Source organism: Squalius cephalus (genome assembly GCF_949319135.1).
Source record: "Squalius cephalus genome assembly, chromosome: 10".
In the NCBI taxonomy this organism is placed as follows: Eukaryota; Metazoa; Chordata; class Actinopteri; order Cypriniformes; family Leuciscidae; genus Squalius; species Squalius cephalus.
The window spans coordinates 34041749-34056149 of record NC_137131.1 but is presented as its reverse complement, the minus strand read 5'-3'; the positions used below and the strand labels follow the sequence as shown (position 1 = coordinate 34056149).

General features: G+C 39.2%; 1 protein-coding gene across 1 annotated transcript; it reads right to left on the bottom strand.

Annotated features, from left to right (window-relative positions):
* Positions 1-4138: 4138 nt before the first annotated feature.
* On the bottom strand, positions 4139-5846 carry trim63a (tripartite motif containing 63a). Its single transcript, XM_079883754.1, has one exon. The coding sequence runs from the start codon at positions 5633-5635 to the stop codon at positions 4592-4594; it is 1044 nt and encodes a 347-aa protein (XP_079739880.1). The 5' UTR covers positions 5636-5846; the 3' UTR covers positions 4139-4591.
* Positions 5847-14401: the final 8555 nt, after the last annotated feature.

Here is a 14401-nt window from a genome sequence, read left to right as displayed (position 1 = left end):
GGTGGGCCAAGGTAAGGTGCGGCCAGTAAATGCGAAGGCCGTGGCCATAGAGAACTTTCCCCTGCCGGCCACAAAGAAAGAATTGATGCGCTTTTTGGGTATGATCGGTTATTACCGTAGTTTTTGTTGTAACTTTTCTACGGTAGTTTCTCCGCTGACCAATTTATTGAAGGGCACAGCTAAGTTTGTTTGGTCGGCCGAGTGTCATCAGGCATTTCAAAATGCCAAGCTGTTATTGAGTTCGGCGCCGGTCTTGGCTGCACCCAAATTGGATCAGCCATTCCAGCTGCAGGTTGACGCGAGTCAGGTTGGGGCGGGTGCCGTTCTTTTGCAGAGCGATGAAAATGGGGTTGACAAACCTGTTTGTTATTTTTCGCGCAAATTCAACAAACACCAGTTTAATTACTCCGTTATCGAGAAGGAGGCTTTGGCGTTAATTTGGGCACTTCAACACTTTGAGGTTTATGTGGGTGGGGGTTTACATCCAATTGTGGTTTATTCGGACCATAATCCCCTCACTTTCCTCCAGTCACTAAAGAATTCCACCAACCAACGCCTCTAACGTTGGGCACTATTTTTGCAACCTTTTCGTTTAGTTATTCGGCACATCCGCGGCGTGGAGAATGTGTTAGCTGATGCACTCTCTCGCGCCCCGGATGAGTCAGTTTTATGGTGTCTGTTTTTCCCGCGCAATCTGTGTCTGTTATGCTTGCCTTAAATAGCTGTCCATGGTACCGGGATTTGCTGGTTGCAGAATGTGGTAAGGGTGGCGTGGGTGAGAATGGTCACTGTTGGTCCAGTTGTCCTGTTAGGAATAAGGTGCACTTGGGGAAGGTGGTATGAATGAATTAGTCTTTCCTGTGTGTGAGTGTTAGTTAAATTGGTTTATTCATTTTTTTGATTCTGTATAATTTTGTTATGGCTATTGTGGGAACTTGATGGTTTTTTCAGAGTCCCATTAAAATGGGTCTCTGTCATCAAGGGGGGGGGGGGGGGGGGTGATGTCATGACCGGCTTTGCCGTGCTGCTGGGCAGCTTGTTGTTTGTCTGTGTTTTATGGTTGCCGTCTGTCTGTCTGTTTTAGTACTACAGGTGGAGCTGTAGGCTGGCCGTTGTTGAAGGTTAATGGATGACCTGTTAAAAGAGGCCTTCCGGGAGCTCGCGGGTCTCTTTCCTCTTCGGGCCGTTGGTCCGTGCGGCTGGTGGCTGCCTCGCTCCTCGCACTTACCTCCTCTCACCACCTGTTTCATTCTACTGATGAACACTACACTTTTGGTTAACCATTACATTTACTGATACACTTCTATTTTTGTTAAATAAACACTCTTTGTTAAATGTAGCGATCGGTGTGGTCTCCCCTTTCATGTTGCGATCACTGTATGAGCCAAGTGGTCGTAACACCCTCAATCCCTGAAGGAAGGAATGGAGACGTCACGTCGGAACATACCAATACGTCGGTGATGTTCCAACATGACGTCAAACATGACCAACTGAAAGGGAACAAGAGATTCATTGTTTTTTGTTTAAAACCCATACAATTTGAATACAAGTTTTGTTTTTCATGCTGCTCAGTGCACTGTAATGTTTCTGGATTTACAACTGTATTTAAAGGGATACAGTGATATTTTTCACCCTAAAATGAAAATGTTACTGTTATTGGTACTGACTACTGGAATTTTGGTACCATGAAAACCTTATAGTATATAAACTAACTGGCCAGTTTTTGTCTGAAATAAAAGTTACTGTATATGAATAACTTGTATAATGATCTTTTGTACAGTATAAAAGCCGAATGACAGACATGTTGATATTCAGCACAACATCACTTTTCCTTGTACATACAGTAAATGCATTTCTTACATTGGGAAAACTGCAAGGATAGAATTTGCCACCTGCCATGTTCAACCTTTTGACTTTCACATTACAGTAGAGCTTATGAGGCATATGGCAAGATGACAGAGTGAAAGTTTCTATTTACTGTACGCCCATCTACAGGCAATGTCTGAGGTGGCTAAAAATGAATCTGGGATAATTTTACACACCACAGCGCATTTAGTAATGTTTCATGTCTTGTGCAAAATGACACAGCAGATTCTCTCCTGGAATTTAATAGCTAAACAATGCATTCCCTGGTCTGGAACTGTCTCTATCTTAGTGATCAACAGAAAAGCCCATCTCTAGGGCTGTGGTTCAGGTAAAAGATTTGTCCTAATTCATGCTGTAGGGTAGGAGGTTGAATGAGAGTTGCCCTTTAGTGCATTGGGTCTAGACTAAGGGCAGGCTGATTCAATACTCTAAAATTAGCTCCTATGCACTGCCCTTGCTTTAGGTGATGGCTAGGGGAAGTCCTGCTCTTATTTAGGGAAGCATTGCTGAGCTTTCAGTGACTTTTCAAATGTACCAAATGGATCTTTGCACACACTGGTTGAGTGTTTCACTGATGAGCTGTAAAGTGGGAACTAAAACGATCTAAGGAGTTTCTCAAGAATAAATGTGGTTAAATGGAAAAGTATGAGACTGACACAGTAAAAGGAAAGCTGTAAACGGAGCCATAATAGAAATCACTTTAATGTGGGCAAAATTGTTTTATGCTGAAGTTAAAGTATTGTCTGTGGCTCATTTCCTAATGGAAAATAAGGTATATTTATATTACTTAAAAAAAGATTATAATTAGAAATAGAATTTAATAAATAAACTACAATTATAAATAGAATAGTACTTAAAAATTATAGTTGAATGAATGAATTATTCATTTCTTTATGGCAAATCTTGGAGGAACATCAAAAATTTGTTTCTGAACCAAGAAGGTATTGAAACATGCACACACTTCATCCCGTGCCAGTGTGGACTTCAGCTCCAGCATTTTAGAAACAGGAAAGCTGAGCCTCAAACTAAACAGATAAATATACATGACAGACATGCATGATACTATTCACAACAGCTCAGACCAACATTCTTTGAGAATTTTAAATCAACAGGTCAACCCTGTAAACAGCTGATTCTTTTGTTCAATACCACATTTTTCTCTTAAATGGGCACATAATTGTTATTGTCGCTTAAGTTTTTGTTTTCTATATGTCTCTACAAAAAAGTACTCTGTGATAGTTAAATGTAAAGATTTGAGTCTGAATTTGTTATTGGACATATTAAAGTATGCTGAGTAAGCCGATGGGGTAAGCCAGTCCTCATATTGTAGTTCAGCATGCTGGATCTTGCCCACAGGGCACTGGGTTCATAGCCAGGTACGAGTAGAAGAATGACATGTATGTTTAGATTAGTTTGACTGGTTCTACAAAACATGTATTGAAAAAAATTTTTTTTATATATTTTGACAAATATTGTGAATTAAAGTTTGAATATTTAAATGTAGAGTACAACTACATTTTAATAATCATTAATAAAATAAAAAGAACAATTAAAAAAAGAGTTATGTGGAAAGGTTTGCAGTATTGCCTTTGTCATTTAAATGATTGATTGACAAGCAATAGTTAAGTTTAACATCTAAATGCTGTGTAGATGTGTTGGCATGGTTTATCTCTCCAGTCTCAGTGCTTTTATTTTTAAGGGAAATTTAATAGTAATTTAATTTAATATTTAGTTTATTTTTTCAAGGACCAGTGTTGATGGTGTTTCTGTAAAATCGTTATAGTTTTTGCAAATCCTGATAAAATAAGGTATTGTTCACTCTCTAAAGCTAGCTTATATATAACCTTGAATAGCATTCATTTGAATGACTGTTTACTGGTTGCTTGACATGTACAACATTGTTATTCAAATCCTCTGTTAGGGTTTGTTTTAGGGCCATAGCAACTGTTTCTGTGGTTGATAGAAGAGTCAGTGTTAACCTCTGGCCCATAACTTTGTCAAACATGCCTACCAGCAGCTGTAATTGTCAGGGTTGGAAACATGAGGCCTGCATCCTACTGTGAGTCTATTCCTGGAGTCATGTGGCTTCTCTCATTCTCACCAAGCTAAAATAACCACCCACTCCAACTGTGTAGCTCAATGCCTCACAAGGATAGGTTGGAGAGAATGCAGATATAGCCACACACAGTTAAAAGGGGTAAAATGTTAAGAATTTTAAGGTCATCTGAAGGTGTGTGCACTTCAACAAATGAATAATTTAAATAAGTGACACTTTTTCTTGTAAGTCCTTTTATTTCCACCAAATTATCCAATGAAAATGGACATTACATTGCAGTTCATCAGTCAAGTGCATTTAATATTTCAAGTATTCAAACATTTGGATCTCACATGACACTCTAAAGTAAATTGGCAGAGCTGTATTCTACAGCATGTATTCTAGCTTTAATTTAGCAAACAAAACATAAACTTCTACATTCTAATAAAAATATAAAAAAACATAATTAAATATTAACATCCATATAAATAAAAAAAGTACAAAAATCAAGTGGAAAAGACATTACAAATGGTGCAATTTGTACAATTTGTACTAAAACTGCTTTAAGATTGCACTTCCCTTGTCTCACAGTTATCAAAAGCAGCTAGATTATTGTCCTTATGACTGAGGTTTGTATCTGCTGTCATCTCTTTTTCCCCACAAAGTCTTTTTTCTAAAGTCTATCATTGCTTATTCCTCTTCTTCCTCTTCCTCTTCCTCTTCCTCTTCATTTTCCTCATCATCATCGCCACTGACTCCAAAGTCCAGTTTTGCAAGCATGACCTCTGCGTCTTCAGTGAAGAGCGTGAAGTGGTCCATACTCTCAAAGCCTGGCTCTGGCCTCTCTAGTTGTGAGTTTTTGGATGTATCCTTGGCTTCAGTGATAAGCTGCTTAGCAGCGATGAGGAACTCTGCTGTATTGCTGTTGTCTATTGTCTGGGAGGCTTTATCCATCAGCTTGATGCTGGCCTGCAGGTGTTCATTGTACTGCTGAACTAGAGATCGCACCACAGCTACCTTCTCATCCTGTTCTTGAGCGATCTTCTCTAGGAGTTGGGTCTTGCGGTCTTCTAGGATGGCATAGAGTAGGTCAAACTTCTCCCCAAGCTTCTGCTTCTGCACTTGGCTGTTTGCTTCCACCATTTTGCTGTTTTCCTCCATCTGCGTTAACATCGCCTTTAGGCAGCTGTTGCTGGCACCTAGAAGGTCGATTGCATTTTGAAGTTCAGACTTCTGTGCTTCATAAACAACTTTTAGAGTGGAAACCTCACAGTCCTTGTGCTGACCGAATACCTTGCACATGGAGCAGGTGGGTGTCTGGCAGGATAAGCAGTAGATGTTAATTTTTTCATCTTCGTGTACCTCGCACATAGGCTCTTTTGTTTCTTTGGTTTTCAATGGGGGTTCAAGGGCATTACCTCCTTTCTCCAACTGCTGCTTGTAGATGTCAATGATGTTCTCCACCAGAAGGTTCCTCTGAAGACCATAGACACCGTGGCGGTCCAGAACCACCTCAAAGCGGCAGGTAGGGCATCTGAAGATACCTCCAGAGTAGTGGTATGGGTTTTTGGAGTCGTAAAGGTCACTGGCGCAGCCGCGGCACAGATTATGCTGGCATGGTAGAATGACAACTGGCTTTGTGAACATGTCCAGGCAGATGGGGCAGCTCAGCTGCTTCTCTAGGCTCTCCATGGGACTCGGAGCCCGGACTATTTGACCCGTTCTGATGTCCATTTCTGTTGTTTGAGGTAAAGTCCTTATAACCTTCACTGCTTTGCCTTTTGGTTGAGCTTGAGCTTTTCTGGTTGCTTCTTCCTTTAATGAGGCTTATTTGATCTGTCGAGGCAGAAAGCACTCAGGGCTTATATAGTGTCCAGCTGCCTGTGACACTTGATCTGTGAGGCGGCTGTGACAAGATTGCTCCCACCACTTGTTTGTGCGGCTTGATTCGAAAAAACATGCTGCCCTCCAACACAACCCACTAAAGAACAAGTCACATGCCAAACTTAGCAACACGACCCCCTCCCTTTCCAAACTCTCCATCTGCAGTAGAAATGTGTAGGCGAATCATAAAGTCAGGCCAAACAAGACCCATGTGATAGCTGTTGGCATGTAGACATCCAGACATTCCCTGACTGCACAACAACATGGCAGGTCAGGAGGATTATTAGGACAATTGAGCAAGGGGTGAGTTGTGTACCACATAAACTGTTTTAGGCTCCATTGTCCTTCACCCCTGATGTAGTGCTGATGGACGCTTGCCACCAACATTCGTCTGTATGGTTCTAGAAGAGAGATCAGATGGTTGGTGTGCATAGGCAGTTCAAGATGACAGATTTCACAACCTCAGCACAGTGAATTTGTAAACAAACAAAAGTCATATGGTCGACAGCCATGCCACCCCTCGTCATCTTGAGCAATATCACGCTGAAGGTGTCATTGTCCCCTCCCCTCCAAAACAACAGGTGGACACTGCAGTACATATGTAAAGCATATTTATGTACACTATGTAGTGTTGCAGAATCATCTCACGAACATATGCGCTGAAACAACATGTTCAGACCAGTATGTGCCCATCAAAGGTTATTTGGAGCAAAATTTATTATCGATGAAAAATGTGATGTTTTCAAGTGACAAAAACATGTACAGTATTTTAAGTGTTTAATTATTATAAGTGGTCAATGTATTTTCAGCTGTATGCTGCTTCACTGCTTGTAAAGCCGGGGACACATTTAACAACTGTAAGGCTGATTATGAATGTAATTTGATACTTAGGACTGACCATGCCCAAACACGCCAAGTCAGAGACAGTTGCGTTCAGTTGGTGTTTAAAATGTGCTCCAGTCACTGGAAACAATAAGTGTGTTCAGTTCAGTCTTAGAATGTTTCAGCAAGTCCTTAAATGTGTCCTGGCATTAGTATTTGAAAACCATTGTCCAACAAATCAACGTCATGTGAAATGACCAACAAAATCCCTGTGGTGCAAACAACATAGAAAAACAAATCAGTGTTGTTGTTGTTGTTGTTTTTGTTGTTCTTGTTCTTGTTCTTGTTGTTGTTCATTAAAACTAACATTGTTAAAAATTGTTTTTGCTAATTGATAACAATAAAATCTAAAAGAAAAACTTTGAAATATTATCTTGGCAACAACCTGAAATAAAAAGTTAGAAGTTCTATGTTATTTTAAACTTAAATAAGCTAAAAAGCTAGTAAAATTGATAAAAGCACATAACAAAACAAAATCACAAAAACTTAAACTGAAATTAAATAAAAGATCATTTAAAATATTAATAATTTGGTGGATATATATATACAGTGTGTGTGTGTGTGTATATATATATATATATATATATATATATATATATATATATATATATATACACACACACACACACACACACACACACACACACACACACACTGTATACATATTTAGATACAACCTATATATATATCAAGAAATAAAGCTATGCAGTTTCTGTGAGAGTGAACACAATGATCAGTGGTGGAATTGGCTGAGATGCAAAGAGCATCAGGTAAATAGGGCAGCAAATTGGTCAGTAACTGAGTTTGACATCCCAAATCTAGAGCTTTGTGTAACCTTTATGAAAAGTAATCGAGGACAGTTTGTTGGCCCTGTCACCATGTATGTCATCCATGTAAATATAAACAAGTGTGGGAGCCAGCTGCAAACTGACACCTGCAGAGACACTTATGCAACTCATGGACACAACTCTTAAAAGTGAATTTTAAAATATGTATTTACTGTATACTGTTCAAATGACTTCAAATGGATGTTTGTGGGTTGTTTTAATATTTTGTGTGTGTTTTGGCAGTGACGCATGTTCCTGGAAGACACTATCTTGGTTCAGCGTGAGGAATAAATGACAGAGACTGGATCAAATCACCAGATCATTTTCTTGTCATGGGTTATTCTAAAAAATCTTCAAAGTGACATATGTGTTATCACAATCCATACAATTAGCACAATGTGAGGAAAGAGATCAAATATAAAGCTTTTCCTTTCTAATTAAACAAAAATAAATGAACGCGCTCCAACAAGAAAAAGGATTATTTTCACTGCTGTCATTTTCATTAAACACAACACATGCACATGTGATGGAAATTAAAGTGTAGTGGACTTTCAGAAAACAAATACAGAAAAAACATTATTTAAAAAAAAAAAAAAAAAATATATATATATATATATATATATATATATATATATATATGTGTGTATATATTTATGTAAGTATAAATACATAAATGTCTTTTAATTTACATTAATATCTATTTGTTACTATTACTAACATATTTAGCTGACAAATAAAAAATAAACAATTGAAAATTTAATGTGAAAAGGTATATATAGGCTATATATATAAAAAAAAAATATATATATATATATACCTTTTCACATTAAATTTTCAATTGTTTATTTTTTATTTGTCAGCTAAATATGTTAGTAATAGTAACAAATAGATATTAATGTAAATTAAAAGACATTTATATATTTATACTGTGAAAAGGTATATATATATATAAAATTAAAAAAAATGTGTTACAAATATATATATATATATATATATATATGTAAGTATAAATACATAAATGTCTTTTAATTTACATTAATATCTATTTGTTACTATTACATATTTATTTAGCTGACAAATAAAAAATAAACAATTGAAAATTTAATGTGAAAAGGCTCTAAGTTTTATCTGTATTTTAAAGACTAAAAAGTATCCACTAGGTGGCAGAATATACCAATTTTTTTCAACACCTCATTTACAAACTGTCTCAAACAAGCTCTTTTCACTTTTATCACAGTTATTGGTTCAGTCTATGCTATGTGAGTGAGCAGACTTAAAGTCGCAACCATGCATGCAGTTCTTATGTCTGTGAGAATGTGTCGCCTCTCCAACAAAAGTGTTTCCTACAGTGTATGTGATCACTGGAGACCAATTATTTGTTTTGGGGCCACAATCAAAGATAACAGATGAATGTACATTTCCTGACTGGAGCCAGTTTGACCCCTATCAACAGAACCATCGTGTCCACAAGTCTACAATATGAGTTCATTGTGGCTGTGTGTACGAGAGACACAATGATTTGAATGACTTGTAGCAAGCCAATTCTGACGTGATTCACTCTGTAAGGCCGTTGTGCAGAATTCCGTGCCATGTCAAATGTGGCGTGCAGACGACGTTCCTGTTCTTGACCGTGTGTTTAACTTCCGCCACTCAGAGGATGTCAAATGGCCATAAATAAGGCAGTGTGTTTGGTACAATGGCACAGTCAACAACAACGCTGATAGAAATTTTCCCACGCTTTAAGAAATTGAAATGCCAGCAAAAACATTATTAATAACTAGCGTAAAATGTAATGTGTAATGATCCTTCTCGTAACTGGCAAGACATGAAACCTAAAAATAATTCCAAAACAAGAAGCAATTCTAATGGTTTCTTTCCTTGAATGAGCTTCTTGATATGAGTGATATGATATGAGCTGCTTGTTATGTTATTCCGACAGTTTCTCAAAGCTGGTGATCTACTCATTTTGGCAAGGACAGGGTTAAGTGTTATCTCACTAAGTTCAGACCAGGTCAGCAAAGGTCAGCTTCCTATTGCTGCTAAGATTTTCTCTCACCTCCTGACAGCTGTTGATCAGTGAACTTTTAGCCAAAAATACTGCTACAATTTAATCATATAAAGTTAAAGAAAAATATGACACATTTTAACATTGTACATCAAATTCTCTGAAGTCAAAATCTTCATTGTTGTTCTGAGAAAACTTACTAGAGCCCTATACATGCTTTAAATCACACTATTCTGGTGCCATGTGACTATGTCTCTGACCGCCTCCACTCTGAACGGCCACAAATTTGTCAGAGATAAAAAATAATTAAAGCTATACTTTTTCGTGCTCCTGAGAAAAGACACATGTGTCGGGAGTCACAGAATGGAGGAATGTGTGAAGGAAGATGTCCAGACAGGGACCTTGGTTGTACACTCTATAAATCTCTGTCTAGATTAATCATTGTTCTTATGGTTTCCACAGGCAGACGGAACACATGCAGGCTTCTCTCATCACCTATATACTCAAATCTTCCTGCTGGAAGACAGACTAATGAGAACCTTCTGGGACTAGAACTGTTAGGTTTCTTCCAGATAGAGTTGAAAGCAAAAGACCCCGACAAGACATGCCAGTGGGCCACATAAAAATCTGCAGGTGTTCAAGTCTATACTTGTCTTTTAGTGAATAAAACTGGGTTTGGAAGAAATCTGGTGCATTTGCAGTTACAATCACTTTTTTTTTTTTTTTTAAAGAAGAATTGTCGGAAATCATGAGATAAATCCCTTTTTATATTTACAATCATTTGTTAACAGCAAACAAATTCTGCATATAGTTTTTGGAAAAAAATTACACTTTCCTTTCAATACACATACTGTACTGTCAAGAATATTTTGTACTTGCGCAGTATCTTTGTAAGATGTTTTCTTCTCTACTTTCACTTTTAGCTTTCATGGTGGGCAATAATATCTCTAAAGCTGCTTTCGAACAATATTTATTGTGAAAAGTGTTATACAAATTCATAAAAATGAAGTGAAAGCGTTTCTCTTTGAGTTTACATGTATAACCCCCAGTTTCACAGACAAGGCTTAAGCCTATAGTCCCAGACTAAAATGCATGTTTGAGCTGTTTTAACTAAAAGCTACTTGCACTGACAGATCTTAAAATATTTCAGTCACATCGTTTTGTCTCAAGATGCACACCAGTAATTATTATTATTATTATTATTATTTTTCTTAAATTATTAGGCCTAAACCTGGCTTAATCTAAGCCCTGTCTGTAAAACCAGGCCTAAAAGTATATAATAAAAGCATAAATATTATACTGTCACGGGTGGTTGCAGGCAAACAAACGAAGATGTAGAAGAGAGTTCCAACACTAAGTTTTAATAATAAGAATCCAAAATAACAGACAAACAGGTAGAGCAACGCACATTAAATGTAAGAGTGACCGGACAACAAACAAAGGAAAAGGAGGAACTTAAGTACTGACACAATTAATGGTAATTAAAACTATACAGCTGAAACAAACAAACTCATAATGACGTGACCATGGTAACAAAGGAGTGGCGGGAAAAATCAAACAAAGGAAGACATGTGACTAATGAAAACAAGTCCATGAAAAATAAAACAACATAACGTATAAAAAAATAAATGAACATAACTGTGACTTTATGCCGCCTCCAAAAAGGTGCAACCTCGCGCCGCAACAGCAGACAAGGGAAGGAAGGTGGGGGCTTTGGAGGTGGCAGATGAGGTGGCGAAGGGATGGCAAGAGGATGTGGTGAAGGGATGGTGGCAAGTGGACGACGGCAATCCACTGGTGGCGAAGATGGAGGTAGTCCGATGGCACAGACCCAGAGCTCACCAGTGCCGACAGCCCACGGTGGAGTCGAGGGAGGGAGGAGCCAAGATGTTGCTGTGGCTGCCGACATCTGGGGGACGACCGCAGGAGATGAGGCCGATGGATCCATAGGCACAGATGGAGGGCTGATGGAACTGAGCGACATCGCTGACAATAGAGACCCAGGCGATGCCGCGGTGACGAGCGTCGAAGGCGGAGCCAGAGTACCCGAGGGATGAGGTGGAGCCGTTGTGACAGAGGACAGAGGCGATGCCGAAGGGAAGGAGGAACCTGCTGCAGCCATAGGGGTGGACAGCCTGTAAGTCCGTGATGGAAGTAGAGTGATGACTGCCCAAGGGGGAGCCGGTGGGACAAGGGAACCCAGTGGAGCCGCAAGGCCGATGGTCACTGGTGGAGCCGAAGGTGAGAGGAGTCAAGGCAGAGCTGACAGGTCTACGGGCCGAGATGGAGCGAAGGGATCAGAGGCCGGAGGCAGAGCCGCAGGATCCTCTTGCACTGGGCTGTTAACCTCCAGCAGCGGCTGGGCTAGAGGACTGGCTGAACTTTGCTGTGACGGACAGAACCACAGTGAGAATGACACAGTCCATGCAGGTCGATGAAATTAATAAATCACAGTCCAAATAGTCCATAATGTTGTCTGGAAGCAGCGATGATGAAGGCTTAACAGAAAAATTGCAGTCTATAAAGTTTTTCGAATTAATCAGGTACTGGGTGGGATAGGCTGGGAATCAATACCTCCTCACTGAAGTCTATCAGCCAGTCCTCTGTTTCTGTTCCCTCGGCCGCTGGTCTCTCAGGCTCACACCCCTGGTCAGACTCACTCTGGGGAACCTCTTCCGGAGCAATGGTAAGTGCTGTCCTCTTGTTCTCGGGCTCTGGCTCACTCGTCGCAGCAGGTGGTCCCTCTACCTCTGCGGGAGGCTTACGCGAATTCTCCGCAGTCGAAGGTGGAAACCCGGTTCTGGGTCTGGTTGTGCTCTGGGCACGGGCTGGACGCTCTCCAGACACCTGATGACAGCCTGGGATGTCTGGGAGGTCTATAGGGTGGTGGTAGTTGTCCCCGATCCAGAACAACGACTTCAGGGTCTCGTCATAGAAGGGAGAGGTGATGGCAAGATGACGAAACTATTCGGTGTAAATAAAAAACCGAACAAACCTCGCTGCATATACACTTGGTGGTCCGGTCATCTGTCACAGGTGCATGCAGGCAAACAAACTGAACATAACTGTGACAGATACGCAATAAATACTATAAAGTAAACATTTTCCAGATATCATTTTAATAATTACTTTTGGCTTAGGAACAATGACAATATAAAAGTCAATTATTTAATGCATTTTTTATTTTTTTATTATTTTTAATAAATTATATCATGCTTACTATACACAATATAAACAGGATTTTGTATCCATACCAGTGACCAGTTATACAGTATATGTAAAATATATAACAACTTTTATATCTTAAGAAGGCATCCTCATATTTGGTGTTCCCAAGTTTGAAAGCCCCAGCACTGGGGCATATGCTTTCCATCCAATTACACAGTACCTGATGGTCAAGTCCTCATATCAAAAACGTTGATCTCTGAGACTTTTTTCATGTTTATTTGTTCAACTAAAGGGTTTCTTTACTGAAAAAGATTGCCAAGGACAATGAGGCAGGAATTCCCAGTTGAGCCGTGTCTCTGTTTAGCTGCAGTGCGCCCAGTTGGAGTGCGTGAGAAAATGAAGGAGCAGGGTGGTATTGTTCGTTGCCATAATTTCCCTATGTTTGATCCCTCACCTCTGTTTTAGAAGCCCACTGCCCATTTTAACACCAGAATTAGGAGTGACCATAGACTGGCTTTGTTTGGATGCTGGCATTCATACAGATGTGGCTAGTTTTCGACATATTCGCCCAGCATGTACCTAAAATAGACTTTTTTCTTTTCTTTTCTTTTTTTTTTTTTTTTTTGAGGTCATGGGTGGAGTGTGATTTCAAAGAAGTGCCAGTCATTTCTTCATTTATGACTTCCAAAATAGTTCCCAGAAGGTTTACATTAAAAGTAAAAACAGAAGGACACAATGTGTATAAATTTGAGTCTATTACTTCATTCAAATTGTTAAATTATTAATAAACATACAGGCTGTATTTTAGTCTAACCCTAAGCAGCACTGCCACAATAAAACAGTCTGAGAATAGTTTCTTTCCCACAGTCCCACAAAGTGGTGCTTGACTTTTTAATCGAGTATACGATAACAGCAGAACATAATCATTTAGAATTGGCAAATAGAGTTAAAGGAATTTCTATATGTGGAAGAGGAAATGGGTCGAACGAAGAGGACAGTGAGGGAAGGATAAGAAAGAGAAAGATCATATCCATCAACATCATTCACCACAGAATGGGAGAGTGGAAGACTGTCTTTCCAAACAGGAAGATGCATGTGGTCAGATTAAAAGCAGATTACTGAAGTTTCTGCGCCCTCTCAGCAAGAGAGAGAAAAGCACACCAGTGTAAACAAAAGATTATTCTCACTTGCAGTATCTTGGGTTAAAGGCATTATTCACTAAACACCATTGGATTGTAAATAAATGTGCTGTTTTGATAATAATAATAATAATAAGTTTTATTTGTATTGCACTTTACACGTGAAAAACACATCTCAAAGTGCACAGGTAAAAACACTACATAAAAACAGTCAAAAACAGCAAGAAACAAAATTATATTAAGAAAATGCAGTACAAAATAAGTAGGTCTTTAATTTATTTTTAAAAACCTCTATAGACTGTGGCACCCTCAGGTGGTTGGGGAGGGTATTCCACAGTCGAGGCGCAGCCGCCTGGAAGGCCCTATCTCCCATAGTGCGGAGTTTGGACTTGGGGACCTGGAGTTTGTGGCTGTCAGAGGAACGGAGATGTCGGGTTGGGTTATGCCTATTGATGAGTTCTTTGAGGTACAATGGTGCGCTGCCGTAGACACACTGATAGGTCAGGAGACAGATCTTATACTCAATCCTGAAGTTTGCCTACCTAATGCAAATTTTCAGGGTCTTTTACCATATTTAAAGGAACACTCCACCATT

Excerpts from the sequence above, each read along its gene's own strand:
- trim63a (XM_079883754.1), bottom strand. The coding sequence starts at position 5,635 with ATGGACATCAGAACGGGTCAAATAGTCCGGGCTCCGAGTCCCATGGAG.